This window comes from Ornithorhynchus anatinus, chromosome 4 (genome assembly GCF_004115215.2).
Source record: "Ornithorhynchus anatinus isolate Pmale09 chromosome 4, mOrnAna1.pri.v4, whole genome shotgun sequence".
Lineage (NCBI taxonomy): Eukaryota > Metazoa > Chordata > Mammalia > Monotremata > Ornithorhynchidae > Ornithorhynchus > Ornithorhynchus anatinus.
The window spans coordinates 96081413-96096528 of record NC_041731.1 but is presented as its reverse complement, the minus strand read 5'-3'; the positions used below and the strand labels follow the sequence as shown (position 1 = coordinate 96096528).

General features: G+C 57.9%; 1 protein-coding gene across 8 annotated transcripts in view; it reads right to left on the bottom strand.

The window, feature by feature from the left end:
- The window catches only part of GLMN (glomulin, FKBP associated protein), a 50180-nt gene that overhangs the window by 28364 nt on the left and 6700 nt on the right, over window positions 1–15116 (bottom strand). For all 8 annotated transcript variants that reach the window (XM_029062255.1, XM_029062258.1, XM_029062257.2 and 5 more), the window contains 4 exons: window positions 13692–13811; window positions 7678–7786; window positions 2274–2520; window positions 1049–1148 (listed from right to left, as the gene is read on the bottom strand). In XM_029062255.1, coding sequence (XP_028918088.1) covers window positions 1049–1148; window positions 2274–2520; window positions 7678–7786; window positions 13692–13811 — 576 coding nt within the window. The remainder of the gene's footprint in view (window positions 1–1048; window positions 1149–2273; window positions 2521–7677; window positions 7787–13691; window positions 13812–15116) is intronic.

Below are 15116 nucleotides of genomic sequence, written 5' to 3'. Positions count from 1 at the left end.
CCTATCTTGACAGGGATCATTTGGATTATGTGGTGATATGGAACATTTTTAGTGGTTTCTAAGCAGGCAAGTAAAAGATCTCTCCGTTTAGATCTGGGTCTTAATTTCCAGCCTGCCAATATCGCAACTTTGAAAGGTTTTCACCTGGAGCGTAAATTCACAACCGTACAGTTTCCCAAGCGTGGCTCAGTGGAAAGAGCCCGGGCTCGGGAGTCGGAGGTCGTGGGTTCAAATCCCGGCTCCGCCACTCGGCAGCTGGGTGACTGTGGGCGAGTCACTTCGCTTCTCTGGGCCTCAGTAAAGCTCCCCTGCAAAGTGGGGACGAAGACCGCGAGCCCCAAGTGGGACAACCTGATCACCCTGCATCTCCCCCAGCGCTTAGCATAGTAATGGAAGATGGAGGATTAAGTTCTTGTTCATCCGTGAGTCACAAGTGAAGATCGAGAGGTTCCTTCCCGGGTTAACCTCTGAGAGGCTGGAGACGCTCTGAACTCTTTCAGGGAAGCGGCCCGGCCTGGTGGAGAGAGCCCAGGCCCGGGAATCGGGGACCTGGGTTCTAATCCCGCCTCTGCCGCTCGTCCGCCGTTGGCCCTCGGCCAAGTCACTTGACTTCCCTGGGCCTCAGTTCCCTCATCTGTAAAATGGGGGTTAAGACTTAGCCCCATGTGGGACAGGGGCCGTGTTCAACCCTGTATTCATTCATTCATTCAGCAGCATTTACTGAGCGCTTCCTCCGTGCAGAGCACCGTACTAAGCGCTTGGAACGAACAAGTCGGCAGCAGACGGAGACGGTCTCTGCCCTCTGACGGGCTCACGGTCCGATCGGGGGAGACGGACAGACGAGAACAGTACCTACCCTGGCGTCTAGTACAGTGCCAGGACACGTAGTAAGCACTTAGCAAATACCATAAAAAACCCCAAAACACTTTCTACACTCAGATAGAAAAGACGCCCTGCTTGTTAACAACACTGGAAGTTTTCACTTGGGAAAAGACACTTCATAAAATGCACTTTAATTACGATTCTTCTACGAAATGAACGCGCTTACTACGATCTCTGACGCAAAACACCCGAGGGGATCGTCTTCCGATTCTTCGGCCTCTCTGAAGCGGACTGTCAGCAAAGGGTATTTCAGGCTTTTGAAACAACTGAAATGAAAAAGGCAACTTTGAAACCGAGCCCCTGTAAATCCTTTCGTCGGTGCCATCAGCACGACGGTATCTACCGGCGGGTGAGATGCGCTCCACTGGGCGCTCGGAAAGTATAAGACAAAGGCGTGACAAGTCCCCGCGAGGAGCTTAGCTTCTAATAGGGCGACAGATTAAAACATTAACAGCTAGAGTTAACGTATACCAATCGACTGTATTTACTGGGCGCTCACTGTGCGCAGAGCACTGTACTGAGCGCTCGGGAGAGTGCACTACGACAGAGCCACGCTCCCTGCCCGTAAGGAATTTACAGTCTAGAGAGGGGAGACAGGCGTTAAAATACATTACGAATACGTACGTGAGTGCCGGGAGTGGGGAAAGGGCGGTGAATAACAACAACGATAATGATGACGATAATGGTGGTATTCTAGTGCTTACTCTGTGCAGAGCGCTGTTCTAAGCGCTGGGGGAGATACAGAGTCATCAGCTTGTCCCACACGGGGCTCGCAGTCTTCATCCCCATTTTCCAGACGAGGTCACTGAGGCCCAGAGAAGCGAAGTGACTCGCCCACAGTCCCACAGCTGCCGAGTGGCAGAGCCGGGGTCTGGACCCGCGACCCCCCGACTCCCAAGCCCGGGCTCTTTCCACCGAGCCACGCTGCTTCCCCGGTAGTGACAGTGGAGTCCAAAGCCCCAGACAGCGGCATCGTGCAGTGGAGGGAGCCCGGGGCCTGGGACTCAGAAGGTCACGGGTTCTAATCCCGGCTCCGCCACTGGTCTGCTGTTTGACCCCGGGCAAGTCCTTTCACTTCTCTGGGCCTCAGTTCCCTCCATCTGGAAAATGGGGATTGAGAGCGGGAGCCCCATGCGGGACGGGGATTACGTCCAACCCAATTTGCCCGTATCCACCCCAGCGCTCAGCACGGGGCCCGGCACACGTAGTAAGCGCTTGACGATCACCACGGTTATTACTATTTTTATTATTCTGGGAATTAGGAATCCCCCCCCCCCCCCCCCCCCCGGCCCAGAGGCGCTCACCCGGGAGAGACCCAGGTGCAACGCTGCTCTGTGCCATAACCGGGAATGTAAACTACCCACCCAAGAACCCGCAGTGTGCGTACTCACAATTTTAGCAATTCTGACTTTAATTCTTCACTATCACTCTCCGGTGGGCGCTCTCTATTTTTCGCAACCTGGGCCACAAACGGCCGGCTGAAGTTCGCTAAGGCCAGACAACACCGGCAGAAGCCGTGCCGATCTTCCCGAATTTGTTCTTTTGCGTAAGGAACGGGGAGAAGACGGAGCTGATTCCAGAGGGTGGACAAAGCCAAGCCCACCGAAGACGCCTTCCTTCTGGGAAGTTTCAGAATCACTGGAAAAGAGATACAGCTCAGAATCCACGGGGGCGGATCTGCGGGTTTCACCTTCTCGTCCTTCACTCGATCGGTATTTATTGCGTCTTCTCCTTCGTTCGTTCGGTATCTATCGCCCGTGCCCGACTGCTATGTCGTACTCTCCCACGAGCTAAGGATACAGTGCACGCGGTAAGTGCTCAAAAGATAGGACTGAATGAATAAATCCCGTGTGATGACCACTGTAAAAAGCACTGGGGAGAGGACGGTTAAGCGGAAGACATAACGACGTTGGTATCTGTTAAGCGCTTACTACGTGCCGAGCACCGTTCTAAGCGCCGGGGGGAGACGCGGGGTCTTCGGGTTGGCCCGCGTGAGGCTCACAGTTAATCCCCATTTTCCAGATGAGGGAACTGAGACCCAGAGAGGCGAAGTGACTCGCCCACGGTCACCCAGCTGACGAGTGGCAGAGCCGGGATTCGAACCCATGACGTCCGGCTCCCAAGCCCGGGCTCTCTCCACCGAGCCACGCTGCTTCGCCAACGACTGTGTCCCCAAATCGCTCACAATCTAATTAGAGGTGGGACGCAAACGCTATACATTCAGAGGAAAAGCACGAGAGGCAGCGCGGCTCGGCGGAAAGAGCCCGGGCTTGGGAGTCGGAGGTCGTGGGTTCTAATCCCGGCTCCGCCGCCTGTCAGCTGTGTGACTTGGGGCAGGTCGCTTCACGTCTCTGGGCCTCAGTGACCTCATCTGGAAAATGGGGATTAACCGGGAGCCTCATGTGGGACAACCCACAATCCCACTCGGTGCTTAGAACGGTGCTCTGCACACAGTAAGCGCCTAACGAACGCCATTATTATTCTTCGTCTTTGGACCAGTTTCCCAGTGCTCGGTCAGTGCTTTGCACACAGTAAGTGCTTAATAGATATTACTATACTACTAGAGAAGCAGCACGGCTCAGAGAAGCGGCGTGGCTCAGTGGAAAGGGCCCGGGCCTGGGAGTCAGAGGTCATGGGTTCGAATCCCGGCTCCGCCACTCGGCAGCCGTGTGCCCGTGGGCAAGTGGCTTCACTTCTCTGGGCCTCAGTTCCCTCATCTGGAAAATGGGGATTAACTGCGAGTCTCACGTGGGACGACCTGATTCCCCCGTATCTCCCCCAGCGCCTAGTAACGGTGCTCTGCACGGAGTAAGCGCTTAACAAATACCAACATTATCGTTACTACCGTAAAAGACACGATCCCCGCCCTCAGGGGCTCGCGATCTGAGAGAGAGAAATTATAACGAATTAAAGGGAGGGGGAGGCAAATGAGTATCTATAAATATACGACCGTGGGAGATGCCAGGACCCAACGTCTAGGTGATGCGGAAGTGCCGCGATTCATTCGATCGGATTTATCGCGCGCTTACTGGGTGAGATTCATTCATTCATTCAATAGTATTTATTGAGCGCTCACTAGGTGCTGAGCACCGTACTAAGCGCTTGGAATGGACGAATCAGCTGCGGGGGGGGGGGGGGGGAACTGGGGACCGGAGATGAGCGATAAACGAGAAAAGGCCTTTCAGAGGAGATGATGATAACGATAATGTTCATTCATTCGATAGTATTTATTGAGCGCTTCCTATGTGCAGAGCCCTGTACTAAGCGCTTGGGACGACCAAGTCGGCAACGGATAGAGACGGTCCCTGCCGTTTGACGGGCTCACGGTCCAACGTCGGTATCTGTTAAGCGCTTACTATGTGCAGAGCACCGTTCTAAGCGCTGGGGGAGATCCAGGGGGATCAGGCCGTCCCACGTGGGGCGGAGGCAGCCTGGCCTAGCGGAAAGAGCAGAGGGTTCTATTTCCAGCTTTACCACTGGCCCGCTTAGGGACCGCAGGCACCTCGCTTGCCTTCTCCTCTGTCTGTCCTTCTCCTCATCTGTAAAAATACAGATTAAATACCCATTCTCCCTCAATCGGCCGTACCTGCTGAGCGCTCGCGGGGTGCAGAGCATCGTAGTAAGCGCTTAAGAGAGTGCAACGAAGCAGTCGGCAGCCACGTTCCACAAGGGGCTCACGGCCTAGGGAGGGCCGGACGTAATAAATTACGGTTCCGTACCTGAGTGCGGCGGGGCCGAGGGTGGGACGGATAAAGGGTAGAGATCTAAGGGCGAGAGCGATGCCGAGGGGAGGCGGGGCTCGGTCGGGGAAGGCCTCTTGGGGGAGATGAGATTTTAATAAGCCTTCGCAGGTGGAGAGGTTCACGGCCTGGCACCTGGGAAGGGGGAGGGAGCCCCAGGCCGCGGGCGGGACGTGAGAGGGACGAGACCCCGGTACGGCGAGGAGGTTAGGATCTGAGGAGCAAAGAGTGCCGGCTGGGTTGCAGACTAACGACTGCGGTATCCGTGAAGCGCTCACTACGCGCCGAGCACCGCTCTAAGCGCTGGGGGAGATACAGGGTCGTCGGGTCGTCCCCCGTGAGGCTCACGGCGAATCCCCATCGGACAGATGAGGGAACCGGGGCCCGGAGAAGCGAAGCGGCTCGCCCACGGTCAGCCGGCGGACGAGGGGCGGAGCCGGGAGTCGAACCCACGACCTCTGACTCCCAGGCCGGGGCTCCCGCCACTGAACCACGCCGCTCCTCCTGGCCGTCCTACTCCCCGGGACCCATCTTATAATGATTACGATAATGATGATTACGGTACCCGTCAAGCGCTTACTACGTGCCGGGCACTGTTTTCAGCGCCGGCGTGAGGTTCAGGTCAATCAGGTCGAACCCGGTCCCTGCCCCCGACGGGGCTCACGCTCTTCATCCCCATTCGACAGACGAGGTAACCGAGGCCCAGAGAAGTTAGGCGAAGTCACCCGAGGTCACACGGCAGACCCGCGGTGGAGCCGGGATCAGAGGCCAGGTCCTTCGGAGTCTCCGGGCCCACGCTCTAGCCGCTAAAGCCACGCTGCTCCTCTAGAACCCTCTAGACTGTGAGCTTGTTGTGGGTACGGAACATATCTGTCAACTTGGTTACAGTGTACTTATATCGAACAGTTATCGTAATTACTACTCTCCCAAGCACTCAGTACGGAGCCGCGCGCGCAGTACGTACTCAGCGAGTACGACGGACTGACTGACTGCATCCTCCCCACTGTACTATCAATAACGGTGATAACGTGGGTATCCGTTAGGCGCTTACTACGTGCACAGCACCGTTCTAAGCGCCGGGGTAGACACGGGGGAATCGGGTCGCCCCCCCCCCCCCCCCCCGTGGGGCTCCCGGTCTTCATCCCCATTTTACAGACGAGGTCACCGAGGCCCAGAGAAGTGAAGTGACTCGTCCACAGCCACCCGGCGGACGAGTGGCAGAGCCGGGAGTCGAACCCACGACCTCCGACTCCAAGACCCGTGCTCTTTCCACTGAGCCACCGCCGCTTCTCTAATAACGTTAGTCTTTCTTAAGCGCTACGTGCCCAGCACCGTTCTAAGCGCCGGGGCGGGGGGGGGGGGGGAGATCCGGGGTCATCAGGTCGTCCCACGTGAGGCTCCCGGTCTTCATCCCCATTTGACAGGTGAGGGACCTGAGGCCCAGAGAAGCGACTCGCCCACATTCACACAGCTGACGAGTGGCGGGGCCGGGATTCGAACCCAGGACCCCCGACTCCCAGGCCCGGGCTCTTTCCACTGAGCCGCGCTGCATTACATCGTATTTACTGAGCACTTACCGGGCGCCGAGCACTGGACTAAGGGCTCGGGAGAGTACGATACAACAGTAAGCAGACACATTCCCTGCCCAGATCACACGTCCCCCAGGGAGCCTTCCCCGATTAACCCCTCATCTCCCCACCCTATTCTCCCCCCCCCCCCGGCATCATTCATTCATCCGATCGTATTTACGGAGCGCTTACTGTGTGCGAAGCGCTTGGGAGAGCACGGAGTGACAACGGACAGACACGCTCCTGCCCACAGTGAGCTCGCAGTCTAGAGCGGGAGACAGAAATTAATACGGCGAGAAGCAGCGCGGCTCCGTGGAAAGAGGCCGGGCTTGGGGGTCAGAGGTCACGAGTTCGAATCCCGGCTCTGCCACGTGTCAGCCGGGGGACTGTGGGCGAGTCGCTGCACTTGTCTGGGCCTCGGTGACCTCGTCTGGGAAACGAGGACGAAGACCGTGAGCCCCACGGGGGGGGGGGGGGGGGCGACCCGCTTGCCCCGTGTCCACCCCGGCGCTTGGAACGGCGCTCGGCACATAGTAAGCGCTTAACAGATACCAGCGCCATTATTATGTCAACGTCTGCCCCCTCCACGAGATTCCAAGCTCCTTGACGGTGAGGATGACAGCTCCGTATTCGACTGTGCTCTTCCGAGCACTTCATACGGTGCTCTGGACCCAGGAGGTGCTCGGTAAATACCACTGATTAATGGTCTGGCAGTTGTGATCGCATGGGGATAGAGCCGGATTCCTCTGACTCCCAGGGGCCTCAGTTACCTCATCTGTAAAAATGGGGACTGCGAGCCCGACGGGGGACAATCTGATGACCCTGTATCTCCCCCCGGCGCTTCGGACGGTGCTGGGCGCATAGCGAGTGCTCAACAGATACCATCCTTCTTCTTCTTCTATCCACCGGGCCGCACCGCTTCCCTACTTGTCGTAAACTCCACATTAGCAGGGTCTGAATCAATGATATCGATGAGAAGCCGCGGCGGAAAGAGCCCGGGCTTGGGAGTCGGCGGTCACGGGTTCTGATCCCGGCTCCGCCCCCCCCGGCAGCCGTGTGACTTTGGGCCGGTCGCTTCTCTGGGCCTCAGTGACCTCATCTGTCCAATGGGGACGAAGACTGCGAGCCCCGCGTGGGACCACCTGATCACCTTGTAGCTCCCCCCCCCCCGGGCCCCGAGCGCTTAGAACGGCGCTTCGCACATAGAAAGCACTTAGCAAATATCGTCGTCGTCATTATTATATCTACTGCAGATCCGCAGCAGAGAAAGTGGAGAGAGTGACCCACGATTCACTTCTAGCGGTCGAGCGCAAGCTGTCTGCAAATGAATCGGCTCACGCCGCTCGGCATTCACCGGAGCTGCGGGCGATACCTTCGGCATTACTTTATTCCGGTTTGGATCTGTTTCAGGGAACTTCGGGACCAATCTCGCAATTTTTTTTTTTTTTTTTTTAAAAAAAAAAGCGATGTGGCCAAGAGCTCATTACCTGTCTGAAGCGGCTGAAGTAAAAGAAGAATAGTCTGGGATATCTGATTCGCGGAGGGTTCCTCGACGAGCTCGAGCAAACCCAAAAGGAGCTCCTTGGGATTGCAAATCTATTAAAGAAAGGGCACGTTTAAACTTTTTAATCGGTAAGCGCAATTCAAACCCTCAAATTTACTACCTTAGAAATGGGCGATGCTGGAAAATGCCCCAGTTGTTTCTGCGTGGCAAAAGCAGAAAGGATCTGTCGTCACGCTTTTTGCCCAGGAACGCAGTGATGCGTTCCAGTCCGGACTCTACTTTCACGACAGCGATGGTCTCTGTTAAACACACACTGTGCGTCAAGCACCGTCCTAGGCGCCGGGGTAGATTCCGGTTCATCAGGTCGGACCCGGCGCCGGTCCCACGTGGGGCTCCCGGTCTAATCGGGAAGGGGGACGGATAGCGAAATCCCCGCTTTACCGATAAGAAAACCGAGGCACAGAGAGGTTAAGTGGGTTTCCCAAGGCCACAGTGCAGGCAAGTGGCGAAGCCAGGATCAGAACCCGGGTCCTCCGATCCCCAGGCCCGCGCTCGTTCCACCAGGCCACGCAGGTCTTCAGATATGTACATGCCGGATTTGAAGTGAACAGACAGTAGGGAACCACAAAAAAAAAAATCCAAAGTTGAAAAAGGTAGTGCCTCGGGCTGATTATTTTTACAATCGTACAGCACTTTTCTCGGTCCGGGCCCGGGCCTGAGAGTCAGAAGGACCTGGATTCTAATCCCGGCTCCTCCCCTTGTCTGCCGTGTGACCTCGAGCAAGTCACTTCGCTTCCCGGTGCCTCCGTTACCTCGTCCGTAAAACGGAGATTGAGACGGCGAGCCCCATGTGGGATGTGGAATGTGTCCATCTTGGTCGGCCTGTCTCTACTCCAGCGCTCAATACGGTGGGTGCCACATCGTAGGTGCTTAACGGTACCATATAAAATAACGTCGCTTCATTCAAATTTTTTCATTTACACACAACACGCTTTTCCAACCAATAAAACAAGCGGGATCGGCACGGTATAAAATTAGGAGCATTTATAAAATATTCTGGAACGTTTCAGAATCAAGTAGATGCGGTCTCCGGATACGACTGAGGAGATTTAGCAGCCTGGGAGAATCCGTCAGGGGTTCCGGGGTCCTGAGAGGAGCAGCGGAGTTTAGCGGAGAGAGCCCGGGCTTGGGAGTCAGACGTCACGGGTTCTAACCCCGGGCTCCGCCACTTATAATAACGTTGGTATCTGTTTGTTAAGCGCTCACTACGTGCAGAGCACCGTTCTAAGCGCTGGGGTGGACACAGGGGAATCAGGTCGTCCCACGTGGGGCTCACAGTCGTCATCCCCATTTTACAGATGAGGTCGCTGAGGCGCGGAGAAGTGAAGTGACGTGCCCGCAGTCCCACAGCTGACGAGGGGGCGGAGCCGGGATTCGAACCCATGACCCCCGACCCCAACGCCCGGGCTCCTTCCACTGAGCCACGCTGCTTCTCCGTCTCCCACTTATCAGCTGTGTGACTTTGGGCGAGTCGCCTCACTTCTCCGCGCCTCAGTTCCCTCATCTGTAAAATGGGGATTTAGACCGTGAGCCCCGCGTGGGACAATCCGATTACCTTGTGATGCGACTTGGGGCAGGTCGCCTCATTTCTCGGCGCCTCGGTTCCCTCATCCGTAAAATGGGGATTTAGACTGTGAGCCCCGCGAGGGACAATCCGATTACCTTGTGCTTACCCCAGTGCTTAGAACGGTGCTTGACGCAAGGTAAGCACTTAACAAACGCCATCGCCGTCATTATCACCGCACGACGACACGGTCAGGGCCGAGGGAGCCCCGCCTAATCCATCCCGCGCCGTCAATCGAGTAAAACCGGGACGAAGGGCAGCCCCGGAAGGCCGTTCTTTGAAATCGGCCCGGCAGATGCCGACGAGAGACCCGGAGGCAGGAATCTTCTGCACCCGTTCGCGAAGGGGATCCGTTAAGCGCCTCCTATGAGCCGGGCACTCTTACTAAGCACCGAGACGGTTACGTGATAATCGGAACCGGGCACGGGCCCCCGTTCCATAACGGGCTGGCGGTCTAAGAGAAGCAGCGTGGCTCAGTGGCAAGAGCCCGGGCTTGGGAGTCGGAGGTCATGAGTTCGAATCCCAGCTCTTGTCAGCTGTGTGACCGTGGGCGAGTCACCTCACTGGGCCTCAGTTCCCTCATCCCTCAAATGGCGATTAACCGGGAGCCTCCCGTGGGACAACCCGATGACCCTGGATCTCCCCCAGCGCTTAGAACGGTGCTCTGCACATAGTGAGCGCTTAACAGATACCAACATTATTACTGAGGAGGAGGGAGAAGGATTTAATCCCCGCTTTCCAGAGGAGGTGACGGAGGCACGGAGAAGTCCAGTGAGCCGCCCAAGGTCACGCGGCAGGCACGCGGCCGAGCGGGGATTAGAATCCAGGTCCTCCGCCTCCCGGGCCCCTGCTCTTCCCACCAGGCCACGCTGCTTCTCTCTGGGAAACAACTTCCTATTCTGTCTTGGAGCGGCAACCAAAATCCTAGGCAGAGTAGTCTTTGAAGATCTGCCCTCGGCAGATGATTTCTACCCTAGAGGCACACGCCCCGGAAACACCTCCCCGTTGAAGGAACACCTCCCCGCTGCGGAGAAGCAGCGTGGCTCAGCGGAAAGAGCACGGGCTTTGGAGTCAGGGCTCATGAGTTCGAATCCCAGCTCTGCCGCTTGTCGGCTGTGTGACTGTGGGCGAGTCGCTTCACTTCTCCGTGCCTCGGTTCCCCCATCTGTAAAATGGGGATGAAGACCGTGAGCCCCACGTGGGACGACCCGATTCCCCTGTGTCTACCCCAGCGCTTAGAACGGTGCTCGGCACATAGTGAGCGCTTAACAAATACCAACGTTTTTTGAAATCCCTGTAGCTCCAGGACAGCGTCTGGGGCCAAACGGGATAATCCCCGCAAAAAAACCATCCTGCCAACGTTCCCGCTTTGAGGAACCGTTCTCCCTATTCTATTCAGTTGCCCTCGTTTTTACGAGACGTCCCTCCCCCCGACTCTGTTCCTCGCCGTCGTCCTCGTCCGTCCGTCTCCCCCGATCGGACCGTGGGCCCGTCGGACGGCGGGGACCGGCTCCGTCCGTTGCCGACTTGTTCGTTCCAGGCGCTCGGTCCGGTGCTCTGCGCAGAGTAAGCGCTCGGTAAATGCGATTGAATGAATAAATGAATGAACCTCCTAGACTGTAAGCTCGTTGTGTGCGGGGAGTGTGTCCGTTGCTGCGCTGCACTCTCCCAAGCGCTTAGTACAGTGCCCCGCACGAGGCAGACGCTCAACAGACACGATCGGTTGACTGAAACCGGCCTCGCCGGGTCCAATCTCCTCTGGCGGGATCTCGGCTTCTCTTCCGCGTGAGGGGACAATGGCGGCTCCTCCCCCCGGCTTCTCCCGTCCCTGGGGTCAGCGCGCGACCCGTCACGACGGGGCCACGCGCTCCAGATTTCAGAGCGCCGCCTTTCCGGGTGCAGAAGCACAGAGAAAATCCACCCTCCCTCGGGGGATCCAACCGACCGTGTCCACGGAGCGCTTACCGGGTGCGGAGCACCAGTCTGAGCGCGTGGGATTTTAACGGAGTCGGTCGGCACGTTCCCCGCCCGCCACGAGCTTAAAGTCTACGGAGGGAGCGAGGCGATAATCTAAATGAAGAAATCACGGAGACGACCACGAGTGCTGCGGGTCCGAGGGCGGGGTGCGAGTTGAGACGGCGCGGGGGGGGGGGGGCGGAGGGGAGAGGAGGCCTCGGTCGGGGAAGGCCTCTTGGAGGAGATGGGCCGTCGGGGGGGCGGGGGGGGGGGAACTGATCGACTTTCGATCACGGTGGGAGATCCAGGCCGGAGGGAGGACACGGGAAGGAGACGGGTGAGACCGGGGCACGGGGCTGGAGGGGCGGAGTGTGTGGTTCGGGCCGTGGTGAAGTGAGCTAATAATAACGTTGGTATTTGTTAAGCGCTTACTAGGCGCTGGGGGAGACGCAGGGGAATCGGGTCGTCCCACGTGGGGCTCGCGGTCTTCATGCCCATTTTACAGATGAGGTCACCGAGGCCCCGCGGAGCGAAGTGACCTGCCCGCGGTCACACAGCTGACGAGTGGCGGAGCCGGGATTCGAACCCCCTGAACTCCGACTCCAAAGCCCGCGCTCTTTCCACTGAGCCACGCTAGCCGACTGAGGGCTTGAAAGCCGGCGGGGAGGGCTCCGAGGTCGGATGCGGAGGCGGACGGGCAGCCACCGGAGGTTCTCGCGGAATAGGGAGACGGGGACCGAACGTTTTTGTCCAAGAACGATCCGGGCGGCAGACCTCTCAGCTGCCTCTGACGCCTGTCGGCCATCCCCCCTCTCCTCGACACGTTATCCGACCTCGGCTCCCCAGACCCCGTCCTCTCCCGGTCCTCCTCTCGTCTCTCCGGCCGCTGGTTCTCGGTCTCCTTCGCGGGCTCCCGTCCTGGGGTTCCTCGAGGGTCCGTCCTCGGCCCTCTTCTGCCCTCCGTCTACCCTCACTCCCTCGGTGAACCCGTTCGCTCCCACGGCCTCAGTTATCTTCTTTACGCGGACGACACCCGGATCTACGTCTCCTCCCCTGTTCTCTCGCCCTCCCTCCGGGCTGGCGTCACCTCCTGCTTTCAAGACATCTCCACCTGGATGTCCTCCCGCCACCTACAACCCAACAACGGGTAAGGGTATTTGTTGAGCCACTTCACTTCTCCGCGCCTCAGTCCCCTCATCTGTAAAATGGGGATTCACTGTGAGCCTCACGGGGGACGACCTGGTGGCCCGGTATCTACCTCGGCGCTCAGGACAGTGCTCCGCACGCAGTGAGCGCTTAACGAATACCAACGTTATCAGTAAGCACTTACTGTGTGCCAGGCACTGTTTTAAGTGCCAGAGTGGATACGAAGTAAGCGGGTGGGACACAGTCCCTGTCCCACACAGGGCTCGCGTCTCCCTTTCACAGGTGAGGGGACCGAGGCGCAGAGAAGTGACGGGACTTGCCCGAGGTCCCACAGCGGCAGAGCCGCGATCAGGTCCCGTGAGCTCCCGACTCCCAGGCCCGGGCTCTGTCCGCGAAATGCTGCTGCTTCTCTAGTCCCAGCGCTTAGAACGATGCTTGGCACACGGTAAGCCCTTAACAAGTACCACGCTTATTATTATTATTATTATTATTATTTTTGGTAGGAGGAGTATTCTGCACACAATAAGTACTGCGTAAATACCACTGCCACGGCGACCGTACGGCGACCGAGAAGCAGCGAGGCGCAGCGGCGAGAGGGCTCGGGAGTCAGGGGACCTGGGTTCTGACGCCGGCCCCGCCACCCGTCTGCTGTGTGACCTTGGGCAAGTCCCTTAACCGGATCCGTCCAGGCACTCAGTCCAGTGCTCTGCCCAGAGGGAGTGCTCAATAAATACTACCGAATGAAGGAACGACCTTCCCCGGGCCTCCGTTACCTCATCTGGGAAAAAGGGGATTTTTTTCCTCCCACGTGACACGGGACAACCTGACTACCCCGCGTCTACCCCAGCGTTTAGCACAGTGCCCGGCTGCCTGGTCAGCGCTTGCTTAACCAATACCATAATAATGATACAGTTGGGCAACTAAAATCAAGGAGGGGCAGAAGAAACCCTTTAAGGCCGCAGCGGGACAGACAGCGTGGCCCGGCAGCTGCCGACATACCGGCCCCGAATCCTGCGATCGAGGAAGGAGACGCCGCTTTCGAGCCGAAGCTCCACGGGGCCGAGAGACGAGGGAGCCGAGACGCAAAAACGGCGGCCGACGCTTTAGGCACCGATCACGCCGGCCCAACGAAGCCTTCCCGTGTGAACGACGCAGCCCAGACTTGTTATTTTCAGTCACTCGCCTACCCAGGGAGATATTTCGCCACCTCAGCGGCACCTTCTTTACGTCACAAAAGACGGTGGAGGAGAAGTTGGGTTCCGCCAACGTACCTGTACCAGCAGATCCAGTATTTTCAAGCACTCTCCTCTTTTCCGATCTTCCTCTCCGTAACACAGAGTACATCTCACGACGGGACCGACGAGATTCCAGCCCATGCATCTGACGATAACCTGCGAGTCGAATCCGCAGAGGCTCTGAGACAAATCGAACGCAAGCACCCATCCCGCCGCGGTCACCGCCTCGGCTTCCTCGCTGACCTCTCCGGCTTCTGTCTCTCCCCACTCCAGTCCACGCCGGTTCATTTCTCTACCAAGCCGTTCGGGCCGGGTCTCCCCGCTCCTCGGGAACCTCCGGCGGTCGCCCATCCGCCTCCGCGTCCGCCAGGAACCCCTCGGCGTCGGCTTTTAAGCGCTCGATCGCCTTAACCCCCTCCCACCTCTTCTCGCTACCCTCCCCTCCGCTCGTGCCAACCCGCGACTACGCCGTGACTCGGTTTCCTCGCTCACGCCGCCGACCTCTTGCCCGCATCCCGCCCCTGACCTGGAACGCCCTCCCTCTCCACAGGCAACGGACGATCGCTCCCTCCGTCTTCAGAGCCTCTCCGAAGGCAAATCTCCTCCGAGAGACCCTCCCTTTCCGCCCCCTTCTGTGTCGCCCTGACTTCCTCCCTTTATTCATCCCCCCTCCCGGCCCCTCAGCACTCATGTACCTGTCCGTAATCTAATTATACGGATGTCTATCTCCCCCTCCCGACTGTAAGCTCACCGCGGGCAGGAAACATGACTACCGTATCGTTTTATTGTACTCTCCCAAGTGCTCATACAGCGCTCTGCACACGTAGGGGCTCGATGAACACGACCGACCGACGGAAAGCACGTTACGCTTCGCTCCGTCCACCGAATGTAATATTTCCTTATTCCCATTCCATTTCGCTGTCCGTCCCCCCCCCTGCAGACTGTGAGTGCGGGGACCGCACCCACCAATTCTGTTGTCTTGCACTTCCCCAGGCACTTAATACGGTGCCCTGTACACAGTAGGCACTCCATGAATACCCCGGATGATCTGACATTTGGCCCAGAAACTCAAGGCGACTCAGGTAGCAAGTCCCAAGAACCGTTCGTGCCTCCACACACCCTTGGGCAACTCAAGCGGCCATTCCCCGCCTCGGTGTCCTTGCTAAAAACTAAGAAGAACTGCCCGACGGCTGCTCCGAAGACACCCTAAGAGAGGAAGCCGGGGCTCCCGATGCTAGGGTCGATCCGAGTGAGTGAAACACACCCGGTTCTCCTGTAACACTCTCGCAGGACTCTCCGTTAAGGAAAAGGCGGTTTGATATTCTCTCCGTGTAGCATGCCTCGCTAACATGCGCCACGCAACCACGCTTTTCATTCATTCATTCACGCGTTCAACCGTATTTATTGAGCGCCTACCGTGGGCACAGCACTGTACTGAACGCTCGGAAAGTACAATTCGGC